Source organism: Eptatretus burgeri, chromosome 15 (genome assembly GCF_056783735.1).
Source record: "Eptatretus burgeri isolate ZD-2024b chromosome 15, Ebu_testis_v1, whole genome shotgun sequence".
NCBI lineage: Eukaryota > Metazoa > Chordata > Myxini > Myxiniformes > Myxinidae > Eptatretus > Eptatretus burgeri.
In genome coordinates, this window is record NC_140975.1 from 43563702 (window position 1) to 43590798 (window position 27097).

General features: G+C 46.7%; 2 protein-coding genes across 6 annotated transcripts in view; one reads left to right on the top strand and one right to left on the bottom strand.

Annotated features, from left to right (window-relative positions):
- The window catches only part of LOC147012064 (ubiquitin carboxyl-terminal hydrolase 36-like), a 105641-nt gene that overhangs the window by 66296 nt on the left and 12248 nt on the right, over positions 1–27097 (top strand). For all 4 annotated transcript variants that reach the window (XM_085858206.1, XM_085858207.1, XM_085858204.1 and 1 more), the window contains 3 exons: positions 2348–2670; positions 2948–3106; positions 3437–3552. In XM_085858206.1, the coding sequence (XP_085714332.1) occupies positions 2348–2670; positions 2948–3106; positions 3437–3552 (598 nt within the window). The remainder of the gene's footprint in view (positions 1–2347; positions 2671–2947; positions 3107–3436; positions 3553–27097) is intronic.
- Positions 5185–27097, bottom strand: part of LOC147012065 (uncharacterized) — a 42863-nt gene continuing 20950 nt past the window's right edge. The window contains exon 2 of one of the 2 annotated variants that reach the window (XM_085858208.1): positions 5185–8823. In XM_085858208.1, coding sequence (XP_085714334.1) covers positions 5719–6741 — 1023 coding nt within the window. In that variant the 5' untranslated portion in view covers positions 6742–8823 and the 3' untranslated portion in view covers positions 5185–5718. The remainder of the gene's footprint in view (positions 8824–27097) is intronic. The other variant, XM_085858209.1, reaches the window with a different exon arrangement.

A 27097-nucleotide genomic window follows, 5' to 3' on the forward strand; every position in this document is an offset into this window, starting at 1 on the left:
GGAAAAGTACGGGTCCCTTTTTGGACCGAAGTTCGCCAATAGACAGACCACGTGGGGTAGGGTCGATTGCCAATTTCAATTTACCTAAATACCCACGTGGTCCGACCTACCGGGGAATTTTACACTCGACGGCTCCCGTACGGAACGAGCCGCTTAGCATACTCGTTCCATGTGCGATCCGAGCGGTTTGATCGCCGAGATCCGTCGGTCCCAAATATCCCATTACAACGGCAACGGCCTGGCTAATTTTCCAACATGCAGCACGCGAAGCCAATGAAACAATAGACGCGAACGAGCTGAAACATTCAACAATCAGGGTATTTATTCACAATTGGGGATGAGTGGAGCACATAAGGGCAGAGTTAAACCGAATATTAATAAGCACGTATGTACAGCAAGGCACTTAACAATTCACTACTTACTATACTAGCGCCACAAACACACATACGCACACACCCAAAGAATCACACCAACAATGGTCTTTATTAAGGCCTCCAGCTCCGATGGAAAGGACAAGCTGAAGACCAGATTCTGCCTCGGACCTGTCCACCTCGTGTGGTCTTCGAGCTGTTCGGACCGGCAGCAGCGAGGGCAAGCTGAATCCAACCACCGCGAGCCGCGATCAGCTTCCCGAGCTCCGGCAGATCCCCTGTTGCTCCGGAACACGCGCTGGTGAGACGAGGCGCCGATCCTTCCCAATCCGCTGCGTCGATTCCCCTGAAGAACCACCAACCAAGAAGAGCAAAAGAACCGAACCAGAACAGAGTGAACAAGACCCACGAACAAGAAGCAGAAGAACCAATTTCTGTCTCTCCGTTCTCTTCTTATCCCTCTCGGGCGCGGCTTGCTTCCGGCGTGACTCATTCGCCCAGCGTTGGGTGGGGGCTGTCGCATCCCATTTCTTGGAGTCCCCAAACGAGCCGATTCATGTCCATATTAGGGAATGGAATTCAGTTCGCTCAGCGTTGGGTGGGGGCTGTCGCATCCCATTTCTTGGAGTTGTTATCGCTGGTGTTGTTATTATCGTTGGTGTTAAATAAAAGAAAACCCTGACTATCAAAATAACTTCACAGCACATTTACATTTATTCACCCATTAGACTAGGGGATGGATTTTAACTAGAAACACATACTTGTCAAAATAACTAAGCTAAAGGAACCTGAATGTCTGTGTGCTCATGGCTTCCAGATTCGCAACAATACAACTGCAGAGAATACAAGCAATAACATTGCTCGACTCTAAGCATAGCCAGGGCAGAAATTTGACTATGGTGCCAAACACAAGGGGATATTCTTGTGAAAGACACCATGGGATCTTTAATACCTACCAGCGAATACGAGCAGCAGCCTTTGCAACACACATATTAACCTCCCATCTAACAGGCAGTGTACTCATTAGTGCAACACCTGCCTGTGAAGCACCAGAGTGACGGTTTATAGTTGTCAGGAATCTAATGTAGACTTGACAGCTCAAAGGTAAGTGTGCTACTTACGCCCCAACCTGTCTGACTATTCTTTGTCACTCATTGTCAACTTTATTTGAAACTCGAAGGGCACTCGGTGGAGCGCATAATTCTGCAACACAGTTCCTGATCCATGAGAACATATTGGGCCCAATACATTTTTAAAATGTCATGTTATTTATCATTTTGGCCCAATCTCTCAATGGTGAAGAATCACTTTAAAAATTCTCGTAACCGGATCTGGTTCCTCACGAAAATCTAATCAGTTTGTCCTTGTCACACACCCAACCTGCCCACCAAGTTTCATCCGAATCTGTCCACAACTTTTTGAGATATCCTGCACACACACACACAGACAAACAAACAAACAAGAAGACGATGTCGTGCGGAGCACGATACTTGCAAAATCCATAAACCAAATTTTACCTCAAAAATAATTTAAATTTGAAAAGCAGTTACGTATTTGGTCATTGAATTCAACCTCCAAGTCAATTGGATGAAAATTGAGGATTTTAGAAATTTGACAAAGTTGTTGACCTCTGGCCTATGCTGACATTTTGACCTCAAAAACAATAGGCTTCTTGCATATGACAAACTCTACCATGTGGTGAACCTTCCTGAAGATTGGTTTTCAATTGTGACCTATAGGCGACAGACAGACAGACAGACAGACAGAGGTGAAAACATAACCTCCTTCCACCTTTGGTGGTGGAGGTAAATATCCTTTAGTACATATTTAGAAATTGAGTACCGAGGCAAATTGAATATTACACTGTATGACCTGCATGCTATATTTATTATCACTATTGTATACAGTTTATTCCTTCATGCTAACATTCGAGTTACAAAAAAAACAATGGATTTTGCCTTCCTGTTCCAATCCAGAACTCCATTCGGTATCGCATTGCAAAAGACACCCCAGTTTAAGAAGAATCGCAACAAGAGGAAGAGGACTCAACATGAAGATTCTGATTCTGAAGAAAGGTCAAAGAAGAAGAAGAAGAAGAAGAAGAGCAAAAAAGAGGTGGTGATGGCAGAGATGACAGACTCAAGCTCAACAATTCAGAATAAACAAGAAAATGGGAGCTGCAAGCTATTTCGGCTCAGTGATCACCGAGCTGACTCGGAGACTCTGAATGGGACATCAAATGAAGAAATTGTGGAGGATACCATGGATGTCTCTATATTCGGCACGCCTCGAAGATCTGGTACGTTCTTGCATCTCGATCACCGATATTTTGCCGTTTTCTTGTCAACATATGTTGGGATTTTTATGTTGTTCCTTTTTCAAGTTATGTAATGGCTCTCAGAAGAGTACAACAGGGTCTTTCTATAATGCTGGATCATGTCTTTCTCCAATCGACTTGCTTGTTCTTACTAGCCTTTGATGATTGAGGGGGAAATGTTTATCTCACTCATTGGACCTCATATTCAGGATGCATTCGAACTTGATGCCCTTGCATGATTTTATCACGGCTTCCACAGTGCCGAGTGTGCGCTGGGACCGACATGTGAACGGCATTGTGAGTGGACAACATGGCATGGGGCCTAAAGATGCTGGAGCGACAGAACGGAGCGACCGTGATAACGACGTGGTGTCTAACCTTCTGAAATACAAATACGACAAAGCATACGGTGCTGAGGGTGTGTTCATTTCCATGCCTTTGATGAGGGTTGCTGAGTTAGCTTGATAAGCAGAGGTTTTCCTGGTAACTTTAGGTTTGCAGATTAACATGGCAAGCTCAAATACCACCTTGTCACACAAGCAGTGGAGGTTGCAAAGCTCTATAATAATGAACATGCCTGTTATTAAATACATTAATCTTTAGCACGTGCCGTGTAATTTTGTTACACTTTGAGGATCATTCGGTTTTATCATACAACATGTTGAAGGAAAACTTGTCAGAGATTCTTAGACAGCGAGCTTCCCTTATGTTCCTGGATGAAAATGAGGCCTAATTTTCTTCACATCAGTGCTGTCTTGGGATGGAGAGAGGTCTCGCTTGAGCCTCGATGCGGAATCGGACGCGCGGAAGGCACGCCATCAACGGCAACTTGACAAATGGGACTTGCAGTATGACAAGGGAAAGGTGAGTTGCTGAAATCTCCTTGTCAGGCTTTCCATCCTAAGCTTATCTAGCTGGAAGTTGCTGGTTTTTTATCCCCTGCCGCGTGGCGGAAGGGGGATATTGTTGTCATCCAGGGCGTCCGGCTGTCCGTCCGTCCATCCGTCCGGGCGTCAACATGTATAGCTGTGAGTGCGATAACTCGTAAACTGTTCGCCATATCGATTTGAAATTCAGGTAACACATGTACCACCTGAAAAGGAAGAACCCTATTGATTTTGGGCGTGGCCGGATCCAAGATGGCCGACTGGGGCGGCCATCTTGAAAAAAATGTTTTTTTGTAATAAATGGAAAACCGCTTATCTGATTTAAATTCTTTTTGGCTACTCCGTTCCTCACCCCTGGGGAACTTTTTCGAGATGATGACCAAATGGTGTCTTGTTTCCAATTCACCTCCCTCATTATCTGGAATATGTATGACCTTTTTCATTCAATGGCGGGAGATTCCCCATCTCTGATGGTATATTTTAAATACCTTGTCGAAGCTCGTGTCAGAGCGAACACACAACGCATAGCAAGGCGGGCATGAGACAAGAGGGGCGGGAGTGGGAAGGACAAAACAGTGGGGAACAGAGGCATTTGGAGATCTGTGGAAGAAAGAGAGGGATGGGGCAGGGAACATGGGGAATACACGATGGACATTACAGGGACTTTCAGGAAGGAAAGCAGGGAATTTGAAGGAGGTGGATTTGGGTGGATTATCGGGGGTAGAAAAGATCGAGGATTTGGTTGGGGGATGATAAGAGGTGGTGGTGAACAGCAGTTTTCAAGGCCTGCAGGGAAGACTGGGATTGAATAGAGTGAGGGAGTTTATTCCAAAGGTGGGAAAAAAGAGGAATGAAAGAGTGAAGGTGAGCAGTGATTCATGATTTTGGTAGTTTTACCAGAAGAGGGTTGTTGGCAGACCTTGAGCGCCCTGCGGAAATGTGGGGACAAATCGCAGAGAGAGCAGGGGGGTGAGGCTGGAGAAGAGACAGTAGAGGACAGAAAGACCACCGACCAGCCTGCAGTGAGAGAGTGAGAGGCCCAAAGACTCAGCTTCATTGCGGGAGATGCCAATGATCCGAAATGCCTTGGATTCCACAGCGTGAAGCCGAGAAAGGTGGGAGACAGGAGCACCAGCCCATAGGGGAGAGCAGTACTCCATCAGGCTGCGGACGAAAGCTTTGTAAGTGGTCAGGAGCTCAGGTGTGCCAAGGAAGGACTTTGCACGACGGAGGATTCCCATTCAGCGACTGGCTTTAGAGGCGAGGTTTGAAATGTGGCTTTCCCAGGAAAGGTCATGGCAGATGGTGAGACCCAGAAGCTTGAAAGAAAGGACTTCTTCCAGAGGATTGTTGAGAAAGTGGATGGGGGCGTTTTCTAAACAGTCCTTTCGGAGAGACATTGTGAGAGTGTGAGATTTGTCCGGATTGATAGACATGTTCCACGTGTTGGACCAGTTTGTGATTTTACCCAGATCTGCAGTGAGCGAAGAAGCTGCTGCTTGCCGGTTTGAGGGAAGATCGATGGTACGGCAGAGGGTGGAGTCATCAGCAAAGAGATATAGAGGATTTTCCAGAGAGTCGGAGAGATCATTGATGAAAACGAGAAAAAGAACAGGGCCCAGAACGCTACCTTGAGGAACTCCAGCCTGGACAAGAAGAGGGGATGAAAGAACTCCATTTTGGGCCATACGTTGACTGCGACAGGAGAGGAAGTCTGCGAGCCATGAGTGGAGATGGCCTTGGATACCATAGGAAGAGAGTTTGCTGTGCAGGACAGGGTGCCAGACCGTGTCAAAAGCACGTGATATTGTTAAGGATTCGGCGGTGGCGGGATTCGCACCCTATTCTTGACAGCCAAATGTTGAAGATTCGGCGTCACTTCACAGCACCGCCGTCTCCGGGGTTATAGCACCGGCTGGCTCGGCACAGGTCTCGGGTTACGCGCCTCAGATCACGATACCAAAGTACACCTGTGCCTCGCCAGTTGTGGAAATAGACCTCGGTTACAGACTGGGTTTGTCAGAGACCGAGCGAAGTCTGCCAGTCCGTGACCATTTTGGTTTTAAATACAAATCGAGCGAATTGTTCCTCAGCACGGCACTAATAAACTCAAGGCGGCAACTTTCATATGAATCAGCCAGATTTATTGGGGACACATCGGGGAGCACGACACAAGCAAAACATTCACGAACGTTATAATTAATCTATAACCCGCTCTTAACTTGGGAGCTACGGGTTTCGAAGTGAACCCTAGCGAGATAAACCTTAGACAACATACAGACAAGACACAGAGTACTTGGTGATGCCTCATGGACGAGAGGAAAAGTGTCAAAGGTACGAATGCGGCTCGTGACAAGCCGATGTCAACGGATTCGAGCATGGATACAGAGCACGGATACAACGGATACAGCTCACTATTTGTAGTTTCGGTAGCGGACGGCGTCTGTCCGAGATTTTGCAGTCCTTTCTGGTGCTCAGGGCTTTTGCGGAGTATTCCGAACGAGGACTTCTTGCCTATACCAGAAAGAGAACAAGTGCTATCGCAACCAGTCAGTGCATGATATGCTGGAAGTGTGGTGCACAGCTCTGGACCCAGGCTGTTTACAATGGAGTGAACCTGAATATATCTGATGATGAAAAACTTTTGTTCATCAGCGGAAGAATCTTCGTCTTCATGGGGCTCAAATGTTTTTTTGAAGGCTGCATTCACAACATCTTGCAGTGATATTGAGCTTGTATACATCAGTTCTGATTGCTGTCTAATTCGGGGCTGGTGGAATACCACCTCATCGCCAAAATGCCTCATCAATCTGAGCTTCAAATGCTGCTTTGTGTATTTGATGGCCTTTTCGTGGTCAACACTGTGTGTTACGAGAAGACGTTGATATTTTTCGAGAAGATTGCGCATATCGTATGCCTTGCCATGCTTCAAATCGGTTTTAAGGCCATCAATGAAGTCCCGGAAAGTGCTGGTGTATTGATCTTCATTTTCGCTGGCCTTAAAAGTGCGATGTTTGATGTTTGACTTACTAGTGTACTTTGAAAAGCATACTTTGTGATATTTTGCTTCAGCTGCCACAAGTTCACCGTTTACTCCACGGATTAAGCTCATTAAGCTCAAAACATGCCTCATCTGACCACCAGATGTTGTGCAACATATCTTCATCGCCTAAAGCTTCAGCAGAATCCTTGATAGATTGACACACTTCAAATGTGCAAGCATTCAGCATTTCTGTCACTTTTTTGTGGGACCTATTCTTGCAGAACATGCACTTTGACCAGTCTACAAGACTCGACTGTGATCTGGACCGTCTCCCGAGCTGATCTGCGTCCATCGTATCCGATCCCGAAACTTCAGACGGCGACAGAGATGGTCCTCTTCTCTTCGCAGTAATATCGAGATTGTGTTTGCTCGTGCAGGACTTGTAGCAATTTGAATGCCAGAATATATCCATGGTCTGTAGTCTCTGTAAATCTGGAAGCAGTCACTCATAACGCTCATCTTGCCTGCACTGCAGTGCAGAAATGAGCCTCTCTATGGAAGTGCTCTGTCCCTTTCGAAGAACATCCTGTGAATCTTCTTGACAGAGTACACATTTGTCATAGTTTGTTCTCTTTCTCCATTTTCGTGGTGGCAAAACAGGAAGCATGCAAGCACTGCTGGTATCGTCATCCATGTCTCCATCCAATCTACAAAATCATACGAGGTTTAATCCCTCACAGACTGCAGTCTGTAGCCCAGAAGACAAATTAGTAACAGGTCAAGATACTTCAAGATGAACGTCCAGGTACTTTTGGAACTGTTCAACTACCTAAAACGAAAAGAAATGTGATTATAACAATCAGCAGAAAGTCATTACTCTTCAAAATGGTACAGGTGCAAACCATAGATGATTTCGGATAAGTTCTTTGCCAACGCGGTCTTGCGACGTATATTTAACAGGCAAACTGTCTCAAGATCACGAATAATACATTTTGTACAGAGAACGGCACAAAAATTATGCATTCAACAGACATTCAGCAAACAGAGAAATACAAAACCACAAACACACTTTTTCGATTTGCCAGGTGAATTCTACTACATGTTTGTTGCATTATGGGAGTCTTCATATGAATTTTGACTAATACTTCACTGACAGTAATTTATATGTATGCACCAATCTCTTCTCTTTATATCCATGCATTGTATAATAATTGGAATGAACCAGTTCAAAAGATATAATCAACGAAAGCAACCCACCATGGTCACATTCTCCCATTGATGGAAAAAACTTTATTTGACCCCCCACCAAACAAAATTGCCTGGAGCAAAAATGCTATACCACAATTTGAAGTGACACCCACTCTTAAACTGCTCAGGAGAGGTTGCCCTAACATAATATGCATTCAGACCTTGTATGTGGTGTGGGTTGAGCAAGACCTTATTTTAAGGCCTACATGGGAAATAGCTCCTTGACTATAATGAGGTGGAGCTCCATCATGCTGGAAATAACAGTCCTGATCTTGTACCCTGGGCCAAAAGAAGGTTTGCAGCATATCCAGGTAAATTTCTGCAGTGATAGATCCCTCAAATAAAAAGGATCCAATTATCCCTAATGGAGATATGGCTGCCCAAACTGTCACTCCAGGTAAATGTAGCTCCTTCTCAACTGTCACTCTTGGGTTATCCGCAGCCCAGTGGACACAATTGTGTCTGTTAATTGTGCCATTAAGCTCAAAACATGCCTCATCTGACCACCAGATGTTGTCTTGCATTGTGTCCTCTTCGTGAAGTTTAGCTGAGAACTCTTTGCAAAATTGAAGACTGCGGTCGTCATCTCCATCATGAAGGGCATGCAGGAAGCGTGGAATGTTAGGTTTCCATTTTATCTGGTGAAGGATATGGATAACACTTGATTGGCTCACTTCCAACTCTGTAGATAAACGGCGAGTTAACTTTTGCGGACTTTGTTCCAGTCTTCTGATGGCTTCTTCATTCTTAGCTACATTCGTTGCCGTTTTCGGACCACCGGACTTCTTTGCAGTAGCTACTGACCCTGTTGCTTCAAATTTCTCGACAATCAATCGTATGTTTCTTCGCCGAGGTGGGTTAATATCGAATTCCTGTGCCAAACGGCATGCCGCCATCGTTGGTTGTTCATTACATTTGTAGGAATGTTTCACGGCCGCAATGCGTTGATTCATTTGATGGTAATTCATGGTTCAATTTGGCGCAAATTCAGTAACTTTCCAAACTCGCAGCAATAACCTGCAAAACAAAATAAAAAATAAATAAACCACGAAAATTAATAATCTGCAAGACAATTATTAACAACATGACTTCCCAGAAAGAATGTGACAGCCGAAAAAACAGAAATCTGGCGCTACTTTTGACTCACCCTGTATATATATATATATATATATATATATATATATATATATATATATATATATATATATATATATATATATATATATATATATATATATATATATATATATATATATATATATTGTTACGTCTGAGGGGGGGGGGTATGCATTCAAAGGGTAATTAGGATGTTTAATTAGGTATGCCATGCTGTTCGAGTTGTACCAGGATCTCAATGTAATAAGTAGCAATTCAGTGGTGATAAGTTGTCTAGTAAATGTCCATTTCTTTAAGGGGGAAATGATAATTGTCGCGTAATTAGATAGGGAGACGGGTTAGGGTAAGTGTGTATGCGTATTCCCTTTTAGTATTCCCTGTAGGCTTGCCGTGACGTAACAGGGCAGTGCTGCGGATGGCTCCGCCCCTTGATCACGATTGGCGGAGGGCGATGGCGGAGGGCCAATAAAACGGCTCGATTGGAAGTGACGAGGACTCGAGTATAAAAAGGTTCTGTTTGGGAAAAGAAGAGGAGGAAGAGTCATAAAAAGAAAGCGTCTGGTCGAGGCTGTTGGTTTCGGAGCGTGCTCTCTTGTTGCGCTGGTTCGTTCCTCGATTCGTCGTGTCTCGTGGCCTTGCTGTGCCTCGTGCCTCACCTCGGTTGGCTCTGGAGTTCTGCTGGCTCGGAGTACGGGACCGAACGGCGGGCGGACCTGCCTCCCTCTCCTGCTCGCATCTTGGCGCCAGAACTGGCTCCCTGGCGGCTGTGAGCGGTCTTGGGCCTACACCAGGAGGTCGACACCACCAGGAACAGTACCACGGTGTCTTCTGCCCCTGACGAGCACAACGCCAGCTCGTCCGGCGCCAATCCAGTGACTGTTGCGTCGACACCATGGGCAAGCCTGACCACCAGCTACGTTGTGTGTGTGTGTGTGTGTGTGTGTGTGTGTGTGTGTGTGTGTGTGTGTGTGTGTGTGTGTGTGTGTGTGTGTGTGTGTGTGTGTGTGTGTGTGTGTGTGTGTGTGTGTGTGTGTGTGTGTGTGTGTGTGTACCTGGCGCCTTAGAGGGTTTGAGATTTGTATATCCATTGGAATTGTTTGTGTTTTCCCCACGCCCGAACCCACACCACCATCCCGTCAAAACGCCCCGGATCCCTCCTCTTGCCGAGTGTTATTATTATTTCTGGTTAGAGAAATCAACATTATTAACTCAGTGAAAAGCGACTCGTGCCACCGTCCTCGTCCCGTTTGCTGTAGAGCGATGAAAACCGCCATCTTTGGGTTATAAAAAATAAACCGCCTCCATCGTTTCGGCTCATTCTACGTTGGCGGGACTGTTGAAGTCCCGTGGACGTCACATTGGTGTCAGGGTGTTGGATGTTCGAACCCCTCCAAATTATATTTGGTATCGGGAGAATATACCAGGATTAAAATCTCGCCACGAATTGGAATATAAAATTACTACAGAAAAGCGCGCGAGCGCGGGAAAATTTTGGCGGGAGTTTTCAAATTAAATTTAATTGGCAGAAAACGGGATTTCTGCACCATGGCGGATGTGCAGATGTTAGAGGAGGAAGGCCACGTGTCGGGCAGCGAGTCGGGGGAAGAAGGGAGAGACGGGGGTAGGATCGGAACCTCTCCCATTCCGAGCGTGGACCGTGCTTCATTGCCCGTAATGGAGCCGGCAGCACCAGAAACCGGCGTGATGTCGATCCAGACAATGTTGGAACGTTTAATGAGTGCAATTACAGCACAGGGGGCAAAAATGACGGCACATGGGGCACAAATGGCAAATCAATTTGTGACACAGAGGGCAGAAATGACAGATCGATTGGGGGTAATGGGGGAACAGTTGGGTGCACGGATTGATTTAATGAGGGATGAATTGGGGGAAAAGATGGAGAAAATGAAAACAGAGATGCAGAAGTGTGTGGATGTTCAATTGGGGGAAATACAAAGTAAATTCGAGGATAGATTGGAGGAAACAAAGGTAGAAATTACATTGGAGGGGGAAAATATACGGAAAAAATTGGTAGATAAAATTGATGCAACGAACATTCGGGTTGATAAAGTGGATGAAGGCCTGGAACGTCATCGTGCCTGTGTGGATGCTCGTATGCAGCTGCAAGTAGAAGAGTGGGGAGAGCTGAGGAAGCAAGGGATGAATTTGGCGGAGGAGGTAAAAGGATTGGAGGCTCGTTTGGACGAACAAGATAAAATTATGAGCCAAGATGAGACTTGGATAAAGGCCTGGTAGAGCCGTCTTTTGTAAGTAGAGTGTCTGGGTTGGTTGAGGAGCAGCTACAAACTCGCGACAGAGCCTTGGAGGAGGTTGTGCAGGCCCAGAAGATCCTGCGGGAAGAGGTGAATTGGTCCATTCAACGTTTGGAACAGGAGGCAAAATTGACCCATGAGACCCTCACCACAAAACATCTTTGGCCACAGTGGACTCCGAAATTGGATACGCAGCCACAAGGGTGTTTGATCCCTGGGCTGGATTCGGATAAGGGAGAAACTGGGAAGCGGGCCACCGAAAAAGTGATCCCCCTGGTAAATTTTGACGGGTCAGGGAGCGTTGAAGCTTTTCTGACGCAATTTGAGTGCATTTCCCGACTAAACGGGTGGAATGAGCGGGAACGTACAGGGAATTTGGTGGCAACATTGCGGGGAGCAGCCGCAGATGTGTTAAACGTGATCGCGGAGGGGATGTTGACCAGCTCCCACATGTGCGAGGCGTTGAGCCGTCGGTTTGGGTTCGCAGCAAACTGTGATCTGGTGCGGGCCCAGCTCCAGCACCGCAGATTAAAGTCGGGCGAGACAGTGTAGGAGCTGGCACAGGACATTTACCAATCAGTCAGGATGGTGTATCGGGACCTAACAGTGGAGGCGTGGGACAGACTGGCACTAGAGAAATTTTTAGCTGCTCTTCCGGACCCTGAAGTCCGAGCGCTAGTGGAGCTACAGGATCCACCCACCATGCACCGAGCGGCCGAGTGCGCGGCCATGCTGGCCTCGTGGAGTCGGCCGGGTCGGGTGCCCGAGAGGCCATCGGTGACGATCCGACAGGCGAAGATTCGGGATCAGGAAGGGGGGTTGGGAGAAATTGGCATTACCCAAATGCTTCAGGAGATGAATCCTCCTGCTGAACCGCCAGGTCTATCCGAGGTGCCCTTACATAGGTCGAGTCCGGAGATCACTGTCGGGGGTCGGGGAGACGAGATCGGGCTGAGCATATAGGGCCATGCTCGGCTGGTGAGATTGTGGCGAAGTGCCTCCTTTGGTGAAAAAAGTGAATTGTGGGAAAATTGGCATGGGTTTGTAAGTTCTGCTGGGTTTTAGAGTGACAATAGGGACAGTGGGTAATTGGTAACAAAGCGGGCACGAGTGGCTGTCCAATGGCTGGTGCGTGGATCGGGTGAGAAGTGCTGTGTGAGTTGTTTCAAGTTAAGAAGTGAAATGTATGGTGCACGCATTGATTTTTTATTGGACATGGTGTGGTAACAGGGAAGGTCATGGTCGGTGAAGTGTTAGAAATGCAGGTGTCACATGTAAGGCCGATGGGGTGGGGGAGTCATGTGGGTTTTGTGGGTGGGGATGATGTGCTTGTCCACAGGGATAGCTGAAGCTCACGGTGAGCGTGAATTGCGACCCCCTTCAAGGAGATTCACCCCTGGTGGCTAATGGTGACAGTGTCTGGAGGAAACTGGGAGAGGGTCTGGTTGGGCGACCAAGGCGGGTAGGACCTTGGCGACCCAGGAAGGCCAGAGGAGCCAGTGAGACCCCTTCCAGTGTGTTGTACGGGGTTAGAGCTGATGGCTACCAGGGGGGTGGGAATCAAAGGGAGCGGGGCGGAGAAACGTCCGGGTTGGACTAAAGCTTACCTGTGGGCATGGTTGCACCTGAGATGCCCCCATCATCTTGTGGTAACCCACCCCACGGCCATGACGGGATTCAGCCTGCATCATTAAAATGGGGACCATGACCGAGAAATGTGATGATGACCATGGTGTGAGTGTTGTGAACATGTGTGAGTCCTACTCGATCCTGCACAACTTGACATGTGCAGCAAGGACATGATGTCCGCATAATTTTGGGGTCAAGCATATTTGAAAATTGGCTCCCCAGGTAACGCTGGGTCTATTAGCATCCACTGGGGGACGCGGTCACGTCTAAATATCCCGTGAATAGTGTCGTTAAGGCTTAGAGTAGGAATGTAAAGTATAAGTGTTGTGTTTTTGTGGAACCTTTTGTTTCCCCTCTCCAGATCACTGGAAGAGTGTTGGGCAAGAGCGATGATCCAGAGGATGGAGTGCAACTTCGCTCAGTGCTCTCATGTGATAAAATAAAAAAAATTTAAAAATGAATGATTGTTTCGGCGAGGATAAGGCCATAAGGGGGTAGTACATTAAGCAGGAGAGGTAAGTTAGCTGCGGCTCGCTGCCAATTGCCCCTCCTACTTTATTTCGTTAGGTTAAATAGGTGCGAGTCAGTAAGTGTTAAGGCTGATACGGTAGCGCCTGTGATATACCTTGCAGGAGCTGTGGTACCAGAGGAGGGGCCAGTGTTACGTCTGAGGGGGGGGGTATGCATTCAAAGGGTAATTAGGATGTTTAATTAGGTATGCCATGCTGTTCGAGTTTACCAGGATCTCGATGTAATAAGTAGTAATTCAGTGGTGATAATTTGTCTCGTAAATGTCCATTTCTTTAAGGGGGAAATGATAATTGTCACATAATTCGATAGGGAGACGGTTAGGGTAAGTGTGTATGCGTATTCCCTTTTAGTATTCCCTGTAGGCTTGCCTTGACGTAACAGGACAGTGCTGCGGATGGCTCCACACCTTGATCACGATTGGCGGAAGGCGATGGCGGAGGGCCAATAAAACGGCTCGATTGGAAGTGACGAGGACTCGAGTATAAAAAGGTTCTGTTTGGGAAAAGAAGAGGAGGAAGAGTCATAAAAAGAAAGCGTCTGGTCGAGGCTGTTGGTTTCGGAGCGTGCTCTCTTGTTGTGCTGGTTCGTTCCTCGATTCGTCGTGTCTCGTGGCCTTGCTGTGCCTCGTTCCTCACCTCGGTTGGCTCTGGAGTTCTGCTGGCTCGGAGTACGGGACCGAACGGCGGGCGGACCTGCCTCCCTCTCCTGCTCGCATCTTGGCGCCAGAACTGGCTCCCTGGCGGCTGTGAGCGGTCTTGGGCCTACACCAGGAGGTCGACACCACCAGGAACAGCACCACGGTGTCTCCTGCCCCTGACGAGCGCAACGCCAGCTCGTCCGGCGCCAATCCAGTGACTGTTGCGTCGACACCATGGGCAAGCCTGACCACCAGCTACGGTGTGTGTGTGTGTGTGTGTGTGTGTGTGTGTGTGTGTGTGTGTGTGTGTGTGATGTGTGTGTGTGTGTGTGTGTGTGTGTGTGTGTGTGTGTGTGTGTGTGTGTGTGTGTGTGTGTGTGTGTGTGTGTGTACCTGGTGCCTTTGAGGGTTTGAGATTTGTATATCCATTGGAATTGTTTGTGTTTTCCTCACGCCCGAACCCACAACACCATCCCGTCGAAACGCCCCGGATCCCTCCTCTTGCCGAGTCTTATTATTATTTCTGGTTAGAGAAATAAACATTATTAACTCAGTGAAAAGCGACTCGTGCCACCTTCCTCGTCCCGTTTGCTGAAGAGCGATTAAAACCGCCATCTTTGGGTTATAAAAAAGAAACCGCCTCCATCGTTTCGGGTCATTCTACGTTGGCGGGACTGTTCAAGTCCCGTGGACGTCACAATACATATATATATATATATATATATATATATATATATATATATATATATATATATATATATATATATATATATATATATATATATATTCCAATGACGTCTTCCGGTCGACAAAAAAAATAAATTAACGTGTTTCTAGCTTACAACTGCCATATAAAGACGTGTTCCCAGCGGTTTTGGGAATTGGTATATAAAACTGCTGCTCATAAAAGGGGAACCCAACAGTGTTTTCGAGTCCTTTTTGAGTCGATGTCCATGTCAGCAGTAACAGTATCAGTATTAGTATTAGTATTAGTGTTAGTATTAGTAGTAGTTTGTTCATGTTGGCAGTAGTAGGTGAGTGTGAGGGGGAGGGTGTGGGTTATGATGGATCGTCCTTGCGTCCGCGTGTCCACGGGTAGGAGACATCTTTTCACCATTGTTCGAAGTTCTTCGCGGCTAATTTTTTATGGGGCTTTTTCAACAATGAGCTATAGCTTGTTTTTACGATTTAGGTCTATTCATAACGGGTTGGACAAATGCACAATGAACTAATAATGTGCATAGAGCGCTTTGATTACTTATAGATACGATATACCAACGAATAATTATCGTGAAGCCGGCGTTCACAAACTATGCCCAACGATAGCCTAACTTATCCATATCGTGCGGCAGTTTATCTTTGCCTGTGACGTAGAGTTTGCTATTGATCAGCTGCTACTCAACAATTTAAATGGCTGCATCTCCACTATTGAAAGTAGACGCTTGCGCTCAACAATTGCATTTTTTTTTACACTCAACGACTTTTAAACGGTACCACTCAGCTATTTTCATTGTTTACAATGAACGATTTAAATTGCTGTCACTCGCCTTTGTTTTTTGACGCTGGCGCTCGGAAATTTTAATCGTTTCTATTGAACGTGCTAAATCGCTCAAACCCCACTTAGTCTAGAAGCCAAAATCTGTAGCTAGCCTAGAAAATAGGTTCGCTGCTGATTTCATGTTAGAATGGTGCAACTGGTGTTTTTGAAGAGTCTAGGCATGACCAAGTCTAGTTCCACTTGTTGCCAAGTCTACATCTGAATATTATGGCCGCCATGACAGTAATCAAAATGGCCGCCATCAGATTTAGTCTTTTTCTTACTGCAAATTGTACTAGCCAGAAATTTGTCATGATTGTGAAATACTATGTAATCTGACACGAGGAACACTATTTTGTGCTTTATTTTTGTACTGGATCACAACTTTTCACATAATTGACAACTTAAAGACGAAATTGAAAATGCACATACGAGCAACAAATGTGAAAAAGAAAATGTTTAGCACTATTGATGGAGATGGGTTTACAGTCAGTCAAAGGTTATTTCAACAGCTGTCAGATTCTTTCTAACACAAAATTACGTTGCTTTGCAGAAGAGAAAAGTGTTGTGAGAACACCCAAGTACAATTTTCAGAGCTATTGATCGGCTTGTACACTGAACGGGTTCCTACAAAGGGCTTTGCATCCACATGCTTTCGTGCAAGGCAGTCCATTCCGTGTACATTTGCACCGTCGAGTTGAGCATGACCCACGGCATTTGCATGTCGTCAGTTCTACACAGTAAGCAGTAATAGGCTGTGCAGTCATGAGTCGCGGCTGAAATGTCTCGTTGCCATCTTTGACGACCTGTTCCCACAGTTCTCAGGTGCAGGTAGATGTGGTTCAGATTCCAAGGCTCTTCTCCACACAAAAGTCTGGTAGTGCGCTCGCTTGATGTGTAGAATCAGAGCATCGCGAGTTGGAGGCAGATTCTCAATAGCTTAGGTCAGACTGAGAAACAGATCACATCTTACTCGCTGAATTGAGTTATCTTGGCCATGAGGGTCATAAAGCCTGCAGACAAATGACTCAGCATCTGCAATCACACTCTCATCAGGAATTTCCTCTTTGCCTAGGTTATTCAACAGGTGGGAGTTGTTTTGAAAGACAGCCCATGCAGAGCGCTTCGCAATTCCAGCAAACTGGCTTGTGCTGTCTGAACCTGTCACTGCATGAAATGCCAGAAGTGACTCCCTCTGCGAATCTGGGATATTGATGGAGTCAATGGGAATGTAGTGTTGCTTTTTGGGTGTCCCTGCATTCATCCAGAGAAAAGGACTGAGATGCGGCTGATAGGCAACAAGGAGAATGAGGACATCAGTGTCCTGAAGCCACATGAATAATGTCTTGGCAGATGCTCAGAACTTTGTTCTTGGTATCTGTCTCATCCGCTTCTTCATTGTCCATCTTGTCAGTGCTGTCAACACCACAAAGAAGCTTTACAAGCATGTACAGGGTTTCAGGTAAAATTCGCTCTGCATTTTCTGTGTTCAGTCCACCGATAATGCTATGCCCTGGAGAGTGTTTTACGTCACTGTAAATCTTTATGCCCACTCTGAAGATCCAGCTAAGGATTTCGTTCTCATGATGAGGCAGACTGCACTGGGCCAATTCATCTTCTTCAGAACTTTCACCTTCTTCAGATAAATCATTCATGGCGGTTCTCATGGCAAACTTTGTCACAGTTGAGGACGCAACTATGAGGGGTTTTGTGACATCCAATGGCTGCACGAATGTCACCTTGTCACTACCAAAGTGAACCTCCACTTTCTGCTTGAAATTGTAGCTTTTGTAGGCTCCAGCCTCAATTCCAAAATCATTCAATAACAGCATGCTGTAGTGTTCCCAGATGTTTTTCAGGGTAAACACATGTCCCTTCTGCAGCTCTTTCTCAAGCTGGTTCATCACATTTCTGAAACAGATGCTTTCAGGAGACTGGTTTTTCTCTCCACTCTCCTTTTTATACTTTCTGCGAAAAGAAACATAACACTTGAGGTGATATTTACCTTCAGCTGCCATCAAGTCTGAAACACCTGCAAACCTGTGACGCATGGTGGGGTCAAATTGGGCCAAACTAAGCATCCTGGATGATGTGTGATCAAATTCAACATTTGTCAGGACACCAGCTTTTCCAGGAATGTCAGTCTGGCAGAAAGCGCATTTTGACCAATCCATAGCACTGTGCGTGGATCTTAGTGACTTTGGGACATGGTATTTCTCTGAGGAACCTGATGTTGTGGGTATCTCTTCTGCGTAAGTCACAGATTGTGGCTGAATCCTTGACTTCAGTCTGTCTATTTTTTGTGCATGAGTAAAGTCACTTTAGCAGAATTTGTGCCATTGAATCTTTTCGATGTGCTCCGGTACAGAATATTTTCTGATTCTTGAGAATGAGTCAACATATTTAGCGTCATTATATTTCTCTCTTTCTTTGCAACATTCAGCTACAGTTTTCACACCAACGATTGTAGTCTTTTGAAGTGGCGTTGACTTGCTAGTTTTTGAACTGTCCTGGCAAATAAAGCATTTATTCCAGTCTACATGCTCTTCTTCTTCTCGATCCCTTGAACCTCCTGTGAGAAATCTTGCGGCTTTCATTTTTCAGTTAGTCCTGGGTAACAGAAAAACACACAGTTATGTAGTTTAGGTTCATTTTATAGCAAAGTTGTAAAATTCATTGATTGTGGTTTGTATAATCAGACATTCTAATTCGAGCCTGAACATTTCTTTAAAAATAATATAGTGAAAAACAAGTCATATTATTTTTAGAAAATGGATGGAGCAATGTTTTTTTCTATACTCCCATCAGCTCAGGCATGCTCAAAAAAAAATCGACCCTAATTTTGTAATTTCATGTCAATTTGCGGCTGAAATATGACGAAAAGTGTATTTAATGGCGACCATTTTGTAAACTGTCATGGCGGCCATACTATCCATATCCAGAGTTGGCAACAAGTTGATTCACGTTTCTGTGTGTCTGGACAGTCAATTTACACCTGTTGCACTATTCTAACACGGAATCAGCAGGGTCGTACACTATTCTGCATTGGGCCTCCTGACTACTATTGAAAGTAGACGCTTGCGCTCAACAATTGGATTTTTTTTACACTCAACGACTTTTAAACGGTACCACTCAGCTATTTTCATTGTTTACAATGAACGATTTAAATTGCTGTCACTCGCCTTTGTTTTTTGACGCTGGGGTTTGCAAATTTGAAGCGTTTCTTCTGAACGTGTTAAAACGCTCAAACTCGACTATTTTAAATAGACCCTGCCGATGGACAATTGGAATCATAGCCAAGCTAGACATCGAAGTGTGAACATCCCCATCATGCCGAAGAAAAGTTTGAAGAATGCTGCAAATAAGTGTCCTGGCCGTGGCCGCTGACGCAAGGACGATCCGTTATACCGACGTCTTTCAGCCCATGAGTAACTTAAAAGTAACATCTGTCGATGTGTGGCAACGATCGCGTAACGTGCCAACAACACGTTAATCATAGGTTATAAATAAGTTTTGGGTACGCTAAACATTACCTCGGCGTGTCTCAACTTATGATTAACTTACAAGTAGCATGTGTTGACGTCTGTCAACGATCGCAGACCGTGCATACAACTTGTGGCCAGCGTAGCGGAACGTGTGAGTCATACGCCGGCATACGTCGTGAAATTTCAAGCATGAAAAAATTTGAGGACAATCAAAAAGTACAACGTTTAAAGCCAACGTACAACGACGTATGGCAGTGTTTTTCAGCGTGCTCTCAATGTTATCAAAACTTACCCATAACGTATTCAACGTATGCCAGCGTTTTAGAAAAAAAATTCAAAAATCGGCATACGTTGGCTAAAACGTCAAGGTGTGACCGGGCCTTAACTAAACTAACCCATCCCCCTAACTAGTGGTGTTCCTGTGCCCAAGCAAGGGGGTCTTCCACCTCTGCCTAGGGAATCCTGTTTACCCGAAGTGGCGAGGCTTGCTTTTCTCTTTTTTTTTTCCTATGCGCACCAGCACGGCAATTCACAAACCGCACTCTTTCCGTGACGTCACGGCAGCTGCTCGAGCTTCGCGCTCCTTGTCCCTTCCTCTTGGACGGTAACATCCGGCAGGGATTTCCCTCCTGCCGGATTCCAACCATGCATGCCGCCATGACATCACTGCACATCCCAAGCAAGCCTCGCTTTTCGAGGGGTTCCCCACGTGAGCACATGTGCTCGCTCGGAGAACCCGTCCGATCCAAATGCGTTATTCCAGCCTAGCTTCTGTCCGTCCGCGGGATCGGCTTATATCCACCGCGTGCGTTTCCGGACCGGATCTCAATTGCGCAGGCACGCACGCGGCGGCCTCGTGCGAAGCACAGCACGGACCCCGCGCACGCTGCCGTGCAAATCCGGCACGGTCCCCGAAACGGCTACAGCCGCTACTCGGCCTTTGTCTCTTGTCTGGCGCCGTCTTCGTCGCCATTCAACACCAGCACTCCCACATGCCATGACGCTCACACACCTCGCCATGACGCTCTCACTCGGACATGCGGTTGCGTGTTCTCGCATACCAACCATTATCTCCCTTGCATACAGCGACCTCACACGCTGTTTCTCTCACATCCGACCTTTCACCCACGCTATGCGTGCGTTTCAACACGCATTTCGCCACACTCCTAAACACACACACACCGGGACAACCATGCTGGGAATTTGCGTCACCACAAGCGCTCCCGGGGCCTCCATACCCCCCAAGCTCCGCGTGTACCAGTTCACAGCACTCGCCCCTCTAACTCGCAAAGCTCGACCGGACTCGCCTTGTCGCGATCTGCTTCAAGGGGGAATATTCCCTCCCCTCGTTCCTGAAGAAGGCTATCCTGCTGCTCGCACCGGGTCATGACACATTCCCCAAGCTCCCCCTCATTGTCACTCACTACCCCTACCTGTGTGTGCTCGTCTTTCACCCCGTCCAATTCACCCTCTATCTCCCGCGTCTCTGTTTCCGTGACTATATTTGCGTTTCTGTCACCTCTCTTGTTTCCTTCGTCTCCATTATTATTTCTGCCGTCGTCTCTATTATTATTATCTCTACCTCCTGCGTTTCTATACATTTTATTTCTGTTGTCTCTTCGTGTCTATTAGTTTCTTCCTGGATCTTCGTCTCTGTTTCCTCCTTCGTTTTATTTTATTAATTCTCGACTCGGTCTATCTCCCGCATCGCTGGCAATACTTCTATTTCCTTCAACATCTCCCTTTTTGTCTCTGTTAATTCCGTCACCTCGTTCATTACCTCCGTTTCTACGTGTCTCGTACATGTCTCAGGTACCCCATTTATTTTTTCCGTCGTCGTCACCGTCACTTCCTCCGTCACGTTTACGAGTCACCCCCAACACGTCTTCCGAATTATTGTGTCCTCACCCGTGTTTATCGTGGACCGGACAGCCGTTCCACTCCCTCTCATTGGCTCGATCGTATCGCCACGTGGTGTCGCCATTTTGCGTTCCACTGTCTGCGTTTCGTCGCGCGCAATCGCCATTATGCCCATCTGCAGGCCTTGCCCCATACGCTGCCTTTCACCCCGTTGGGTTCGCAAATCGTTTTTCATCTCTTCCATTTTGTCGTTCATCTTGCACGCATTTTCATATATGTTGTTTTTCATTTCTTTCGCGTTTTCTTTCATTTCGTTTTGCATTTGTTGCGCATTTGCATCCATTTTTGCCAGTATTGCAAATAACTGGCTCATCTCAAACAAACTCGGCACAACCGATCCGCCCTCATTGGTCACAGTTTCACTGGGGACCGGGTAAGGAATTTGACTGGGGGGGGGGGTGTCAAAAGCCGCCACCCCCTCCGCTGCGCCCATTTCGGACTCTGGGTTCGTTTGCGGGGAATGTTCAACCTGCATGGGAGTGTCCTGCACGGTGATCTCGTCCTGAGCCAGAGATTCTATCATTTCCAAATCTATATCTAATCCACCCTGTGCCTGCTCGCCTTGAGCTGCCATTTTGCGTATCGGTAATAAAAAATTTCCACGCTCGGAATTTGATGGGAATGGAGGGTCGCTCTACACACCCTTGATCCGATTCCCGTTAATTTAGTTTGGAGACGGGAGAGTTTGCATCCCACTTCCTGACAAGTGTTGTGGTTTCCACCCGTTTGGCGTGCGGGCGACCGCCTTAGCCCAAATCGCGGCCGTGCGCCCACCGGACGGGCAATCCAGGCGCAGCTTTCCGGATCAACGCCGAAACCCAGCTACGGGTGTTGTTAACTACACCATAAATCAGCCAACTCTTCTGTCCACGCACGACAGGGTTGATCGCCGAATTGTCGATGTACCTCATTTTTCGCGCAGACAGAAATTCCGGGGATTTACACCTCAACGGGACCTGCTCAGAAACAAGCAGCTTAAGCAGCTCGCTCCGTTGCGATTGCCGAGCGGTTTTTATATCGCCAGGTCCCGTCGGTCCCGATTAGCTTATCGGTGTTAAAAACCAGCTAATATTCCGAACTAAACGCAATTATGGCAGTTCAATGGAGAAAGGGACGCAACGAGCAGGTGAATATTCAAACAATGCGGACATTTATTGTACACGCATGCAGTCAATGAAGCAATGGGGGGGGGGGGAATGGGTACAAGACACGAGCAAAAAGCCTACAGCCGATATCTATTTATTATGTGCATGCACTTAACAACATTTCTACTTATCGGACAAGGCGCCACAGACTTCCATGCAAAAACCCCAGGAAAGAAAAGGGGAGAACAGGGCCCGTAGGCCTTTAATGTTCCGTGGAGCTGTGAAGACCGAAGGAGCTCCGCGAGACCGTGCAGGTTACCTGCCACCCTCGTGGTGACTCGCTGGGCGACCCTCGATGTCTCGTCGTGAACACGGCAGCTGGTGTAACGGCGGCACGGTTGGTCCAGGCCTTGCTGTGCGGCCTGGTCGATAGGGCTTGGCCGACGATGCCTCAGAGGAGCGAACGGGCCTTGCTCTGTTGGAGTTGATTCTCTTTTAAGAGCCCGCTCACTCCTCAGCGTCGCTCGGACCGTCCCGGAGCCCAATCACTTCGGACCGTTATGTCGCTGGCTGGCGACTTCTTTCCGGCCGGCGACCTCTCTCCGGCTGGCGACTTCGCTGCCGCCTCCACCGACCCACAACTCTGCACAGCACTGCAGGCTTGGCTGGACTCCAGGCTCCAAACTCTGAACTGCAGACTCCAGACTGCCGACTCAACTCTCCGGACTCCAACACTCAACTCAACTGGTTTCTCGGCGTTTCAGCCCGGCCTTTTATCGGGTTGGGGGTGGTGTTTGGTCTTTTACCTTCGACCCTTCACCCCCGGCTGGCTCCGCCCCTTTTGTCATTCTGATCAGATCTTGCTGTGGAACGCGGACGTGGCAGGAATCACCCTCACAACGCGGCCGTGTTTAAAAACACCCTGCCGCTGCCGAGGAAGCCATCGTGTTTTGTCCTCGGAGATGTTGGCCGCCAGGGATGCCGTCGCTGGTAACAAAATGGCGGCGCTTGTGGAGATGATGGTGATGAGATGTTGTTCGTTTTTGGATGCCGTTCCTGGCGGAAAGGTGGCGTTGTTTCTGGAGATGATGGCGAGGAGATGTTGGCGGTTGTGGCGAAGGTGGTGTGGAGATGTTTGCGGTTGTGGCAAAGGTGGTGAGGAGATGTTGGCGGTTGTGGCGAAGGTGGTGTGGAGATGTTTGCGGTTGTGGCGAAGGTGGTGAGGAGATGTTGGCGGTTGTCGCAAAGGTGGTGAGGAGATGTTGTTTAAAATAAAGATAGGAAAGAATAACACTACCTCAAAGGTTCACAGCCCGGCGCACGAATAATTCCCGTTAGACATCGGTGGGGAAATCTAATCTGGACACACACTTATTGACATGACTGATCTTCGCGGAACCTGAATTGTGTTCTGTGAATTTCCACAACCGTAACAATATATATATATATATATATATATATATATATATATATATATATATATATACATATATATATATACATATATACATATATATGTATATATATATATATATATGTATATATATATATATATATATATATATATATATATATATATATATATATATATATATATATACATACATACACAGTAATCCCCCGCTATATCGTGGTTCACCTATCGCGCCCCTGGTTCATCGCGGGTTTTCCCTTGGAACCTAGCTAATTTTTTCTGCGGATTCCCCCAGTATATCGAGGTAATAATACATAAAATATAAATGACTTAAGCAATAAATTATAACGCGTGGTGCTCGACCAGTCACACAACGCACAAAAGCAAGGTATGTACAAAAGATTAAGGTGCTAGATATGCTTCGGGAAGGAAAAAGGTTTGCCGCGGTTGGACGAGCACTGCCAAACCGACCACTCCGGCACCTCAAACCCGATCACTGCCAAGCCGACCAGACCAGACGAGTCGATCTCCGGCACCTTGAACCCCATCACTGCCAAGCCGACCAGACGAGTCGATCTCCGGCACCTCAAACCCGATCTTGCAACGTTACTGAGTTTACCATACTGAGTTTAAAATGTGTTTTCACTGTTTTTTTATTCCATTATTATTATTTTCTGTACATTTTTATGTTTGCAAATGTTTTCTTTATGTGCTTAATTGAGTTTAAAATGTGTTTAAAATGTGTTTTGGGGAGGCATCCATTCATCGCGGATTTTCACTTATCGCGGGGGGTTTGGAACGTAACCCCCGTGATAAACGGGGGATTACTGTGTATGTGTATATATATATATATATATATATATATATATATATATACATACATACATACATACATACATACATACATACATACATACATACATACATACATACATACATATATTGTTGTTGATTTCTGCCGCGTTCGGCGCGAGGACGACTGTTTCAGGCAAATTGCGGTCGTGTGCCCACCGAAGGCCGCAATCCAGTCGTGGCTTTCCGGACCAACCCTGGAATCCAGCCACGGATGCCTTAACGCATAATAAACTAGTCAGTTCTGTCCACGCGCTACAGGGTCAATCGCCGAATTGTTGATATACCTAACTATTCACGTGGACAGAAATACCGAGAGTTTATACCTCGACGGGACTTGTACGAAAACGAGCCGCTTAAGCGTGCTCATTCCATGTGCGAAGCCGAGCGGTTTTAATTCGCCAAATCCCATCGGACCAGATTATCACGTTTGTCGGCCTTAATAGCCAGTTAACATCCCGAGCGCACCGTGGCGGTCAATGGCAGAAAGTGACTCAACGAGCAGGTTGACATTCAAACAATGGGGCATTTATTTTCAGTTGGCATGCAGTCAATGAATGGGGGGATGGGGACGAGACACGAGCAAAGCCTACAGCCGGTTTATTCACTAATGTACAAGCACGTACTTGATCACAATTCTACTTACAGGAAGACAAGGCGCCACAGACTTTCATACAAAAACACAAGGGAAAGAAAACGGGCTTGCGAGCCTTTATTCCCAAACTCGGGAGCCTGGTTGACCGAGGGCTCCGAGAGACCGGGCTGGTTACCTTGCCGCCCCTTGCTGGCGACCTGGTGGTCATCGTCTGCCTGGCCTGTTGCCAACGTGGCAGCGGCTTGAATGGCGACTTGGTTGGGCGGGCTGGTGGCGCGTCCGACTCTCTGTGCTCCGCTCTCCGCGTCGAACCGCTGGCTTGGTTGGTCAGGCTGGTGGCACGCCCGACTCTCTGTGCTCCCTCCGCTCTTCCTGTCGAACCGCTGGCTTGGCTGGTCGGGCTGGTGGCTTGCCCGACTCTCTGTACTCCTCCGATAAACTCTTCGAACTCCTCTGACCAACAACGCTCTTGGCGTCGAAACGCGCCTTTTTATAGCCCGGAGGGGTGAAGCTGCTGTAGGCTTCGCCACCCAAAGTCGGCGCTTCCCCCTTTCACCCTTGAACTTTCACCCCCAGCTGGCTCCGCCCCTTTCAGCTGTAATTGGCTGGCTTTTTCCACGGCAGAGCTCATTTTGATCCGTTTATGCTAATCAGCCGTGAAACGGCTGACTGCACACGGAGGGTGGAATGTGGTTCTTCCTGTCGTGCATTTTCGGCTTGGGGAAAAGCCAGAAGTCACACGGAGCCATGTCGGGAGAGTAGGGAGCCTGACGAAGCACAGGTGTGTTGTGTTTGGCCAGGAAACTCTGTATCAAATGTGAAGAATGGGCGGGTGCGTTATTGTGATGGAGCTGCCAATTGACCGCTGCCCACAGGTCCGGCCGTTTGCATCGCACAGTGCCATGAAGGCGACGCAGTACCTCTTGGTAGTACTCTTTGGTGATGGTTGTGCCGTGTGGTGCGTACTCGTGATGAACCACGCCACTGGAGTCAAAGAAGACGCTCAGCATGACTTTGACATTGCTGCGGACCTTCCTTGCTTTTTTTGGCCTCGGGGATGTTGGATGCTTCCATTGTGATGACTGGAACTTGGTTTCTGGGTTGTACCCATAAACCCAGGTCTCATCGCCAGTGATCACTGTGTTGAAGAAGTTGGGATCGCTGTTCACAGTCTCCAGCATGTCCTGTGCGATCTCCAAACGGAGTTGCTTCTGCTCGATCGTTAGCAGCTTTGGCACGAACTTTGCTGAGATTCTCCTTAAGCCCAAATCCTCAGTCACAATGGAATCAACGGATCCAATGCTTATGACGCCCGACTCGTCTGCAAGTTCTCTGATCGTGATTCGACGATCCTGCATCAGCAGGGTCATCACTTGGTCAATGACTATCTCATTTCAGGATGTTGAGGGCCTACCAGAACGTGCTTCACTTTCCACTGATGTGCAACTATCTTTGAAGTGGTTGTACCACTCTTTTATCTGTGTGGTGCCCATTGCTTCGTTCCCGAAGGCCTGTTGAATCTTGCAGATCGTTTCCACTTGGGAATCCCCAAGCTTCACACAAAATTTGATGCAGTAGCGTTGTTCAAGTTTTTCCGCAATTTTGTCAAAAACGAAAATCCGACGGCGCTCACTTACACTTCCTCACTCATCGGTGGTCTGTCGGCGACTGACAGCTTCTGCAGGCTGGAAAATATTCACGCATACGAATTAGGATCGCCTCCATACGTGCACCAAACCACGCCTCCCTAGCTTCATTTGTTTACGCACGAAAAATTAAGGTTGGATACTTTTTGAACACACCTCGTGCATCGGTGGGGGAACCTAACCTGAAACACGTACTTATCAAAATAACCGATCTCTGGGGAACCTGAATGGTGTTCTGTGAATTTCCACCACCGTAACTATATATATATATATATATATATATATATATATATATATATATATATATATATATATATATATATATATATATATATATATATATATATATATATATATGTAGTGTATATATATATACAGTATATATATGTATATATATGTATATATATATATATATATATATATATGTATATATGTATATATGTATATATGTATATATGTATATATATGTATATATGTATATATATATATATATATATTGGAAGATGGGAGAAAAGAAAGGACAGCAAAAGTGGAGAAGTGTGTGTGTGTGTGTGTGTGTGTGTGTGTGTGT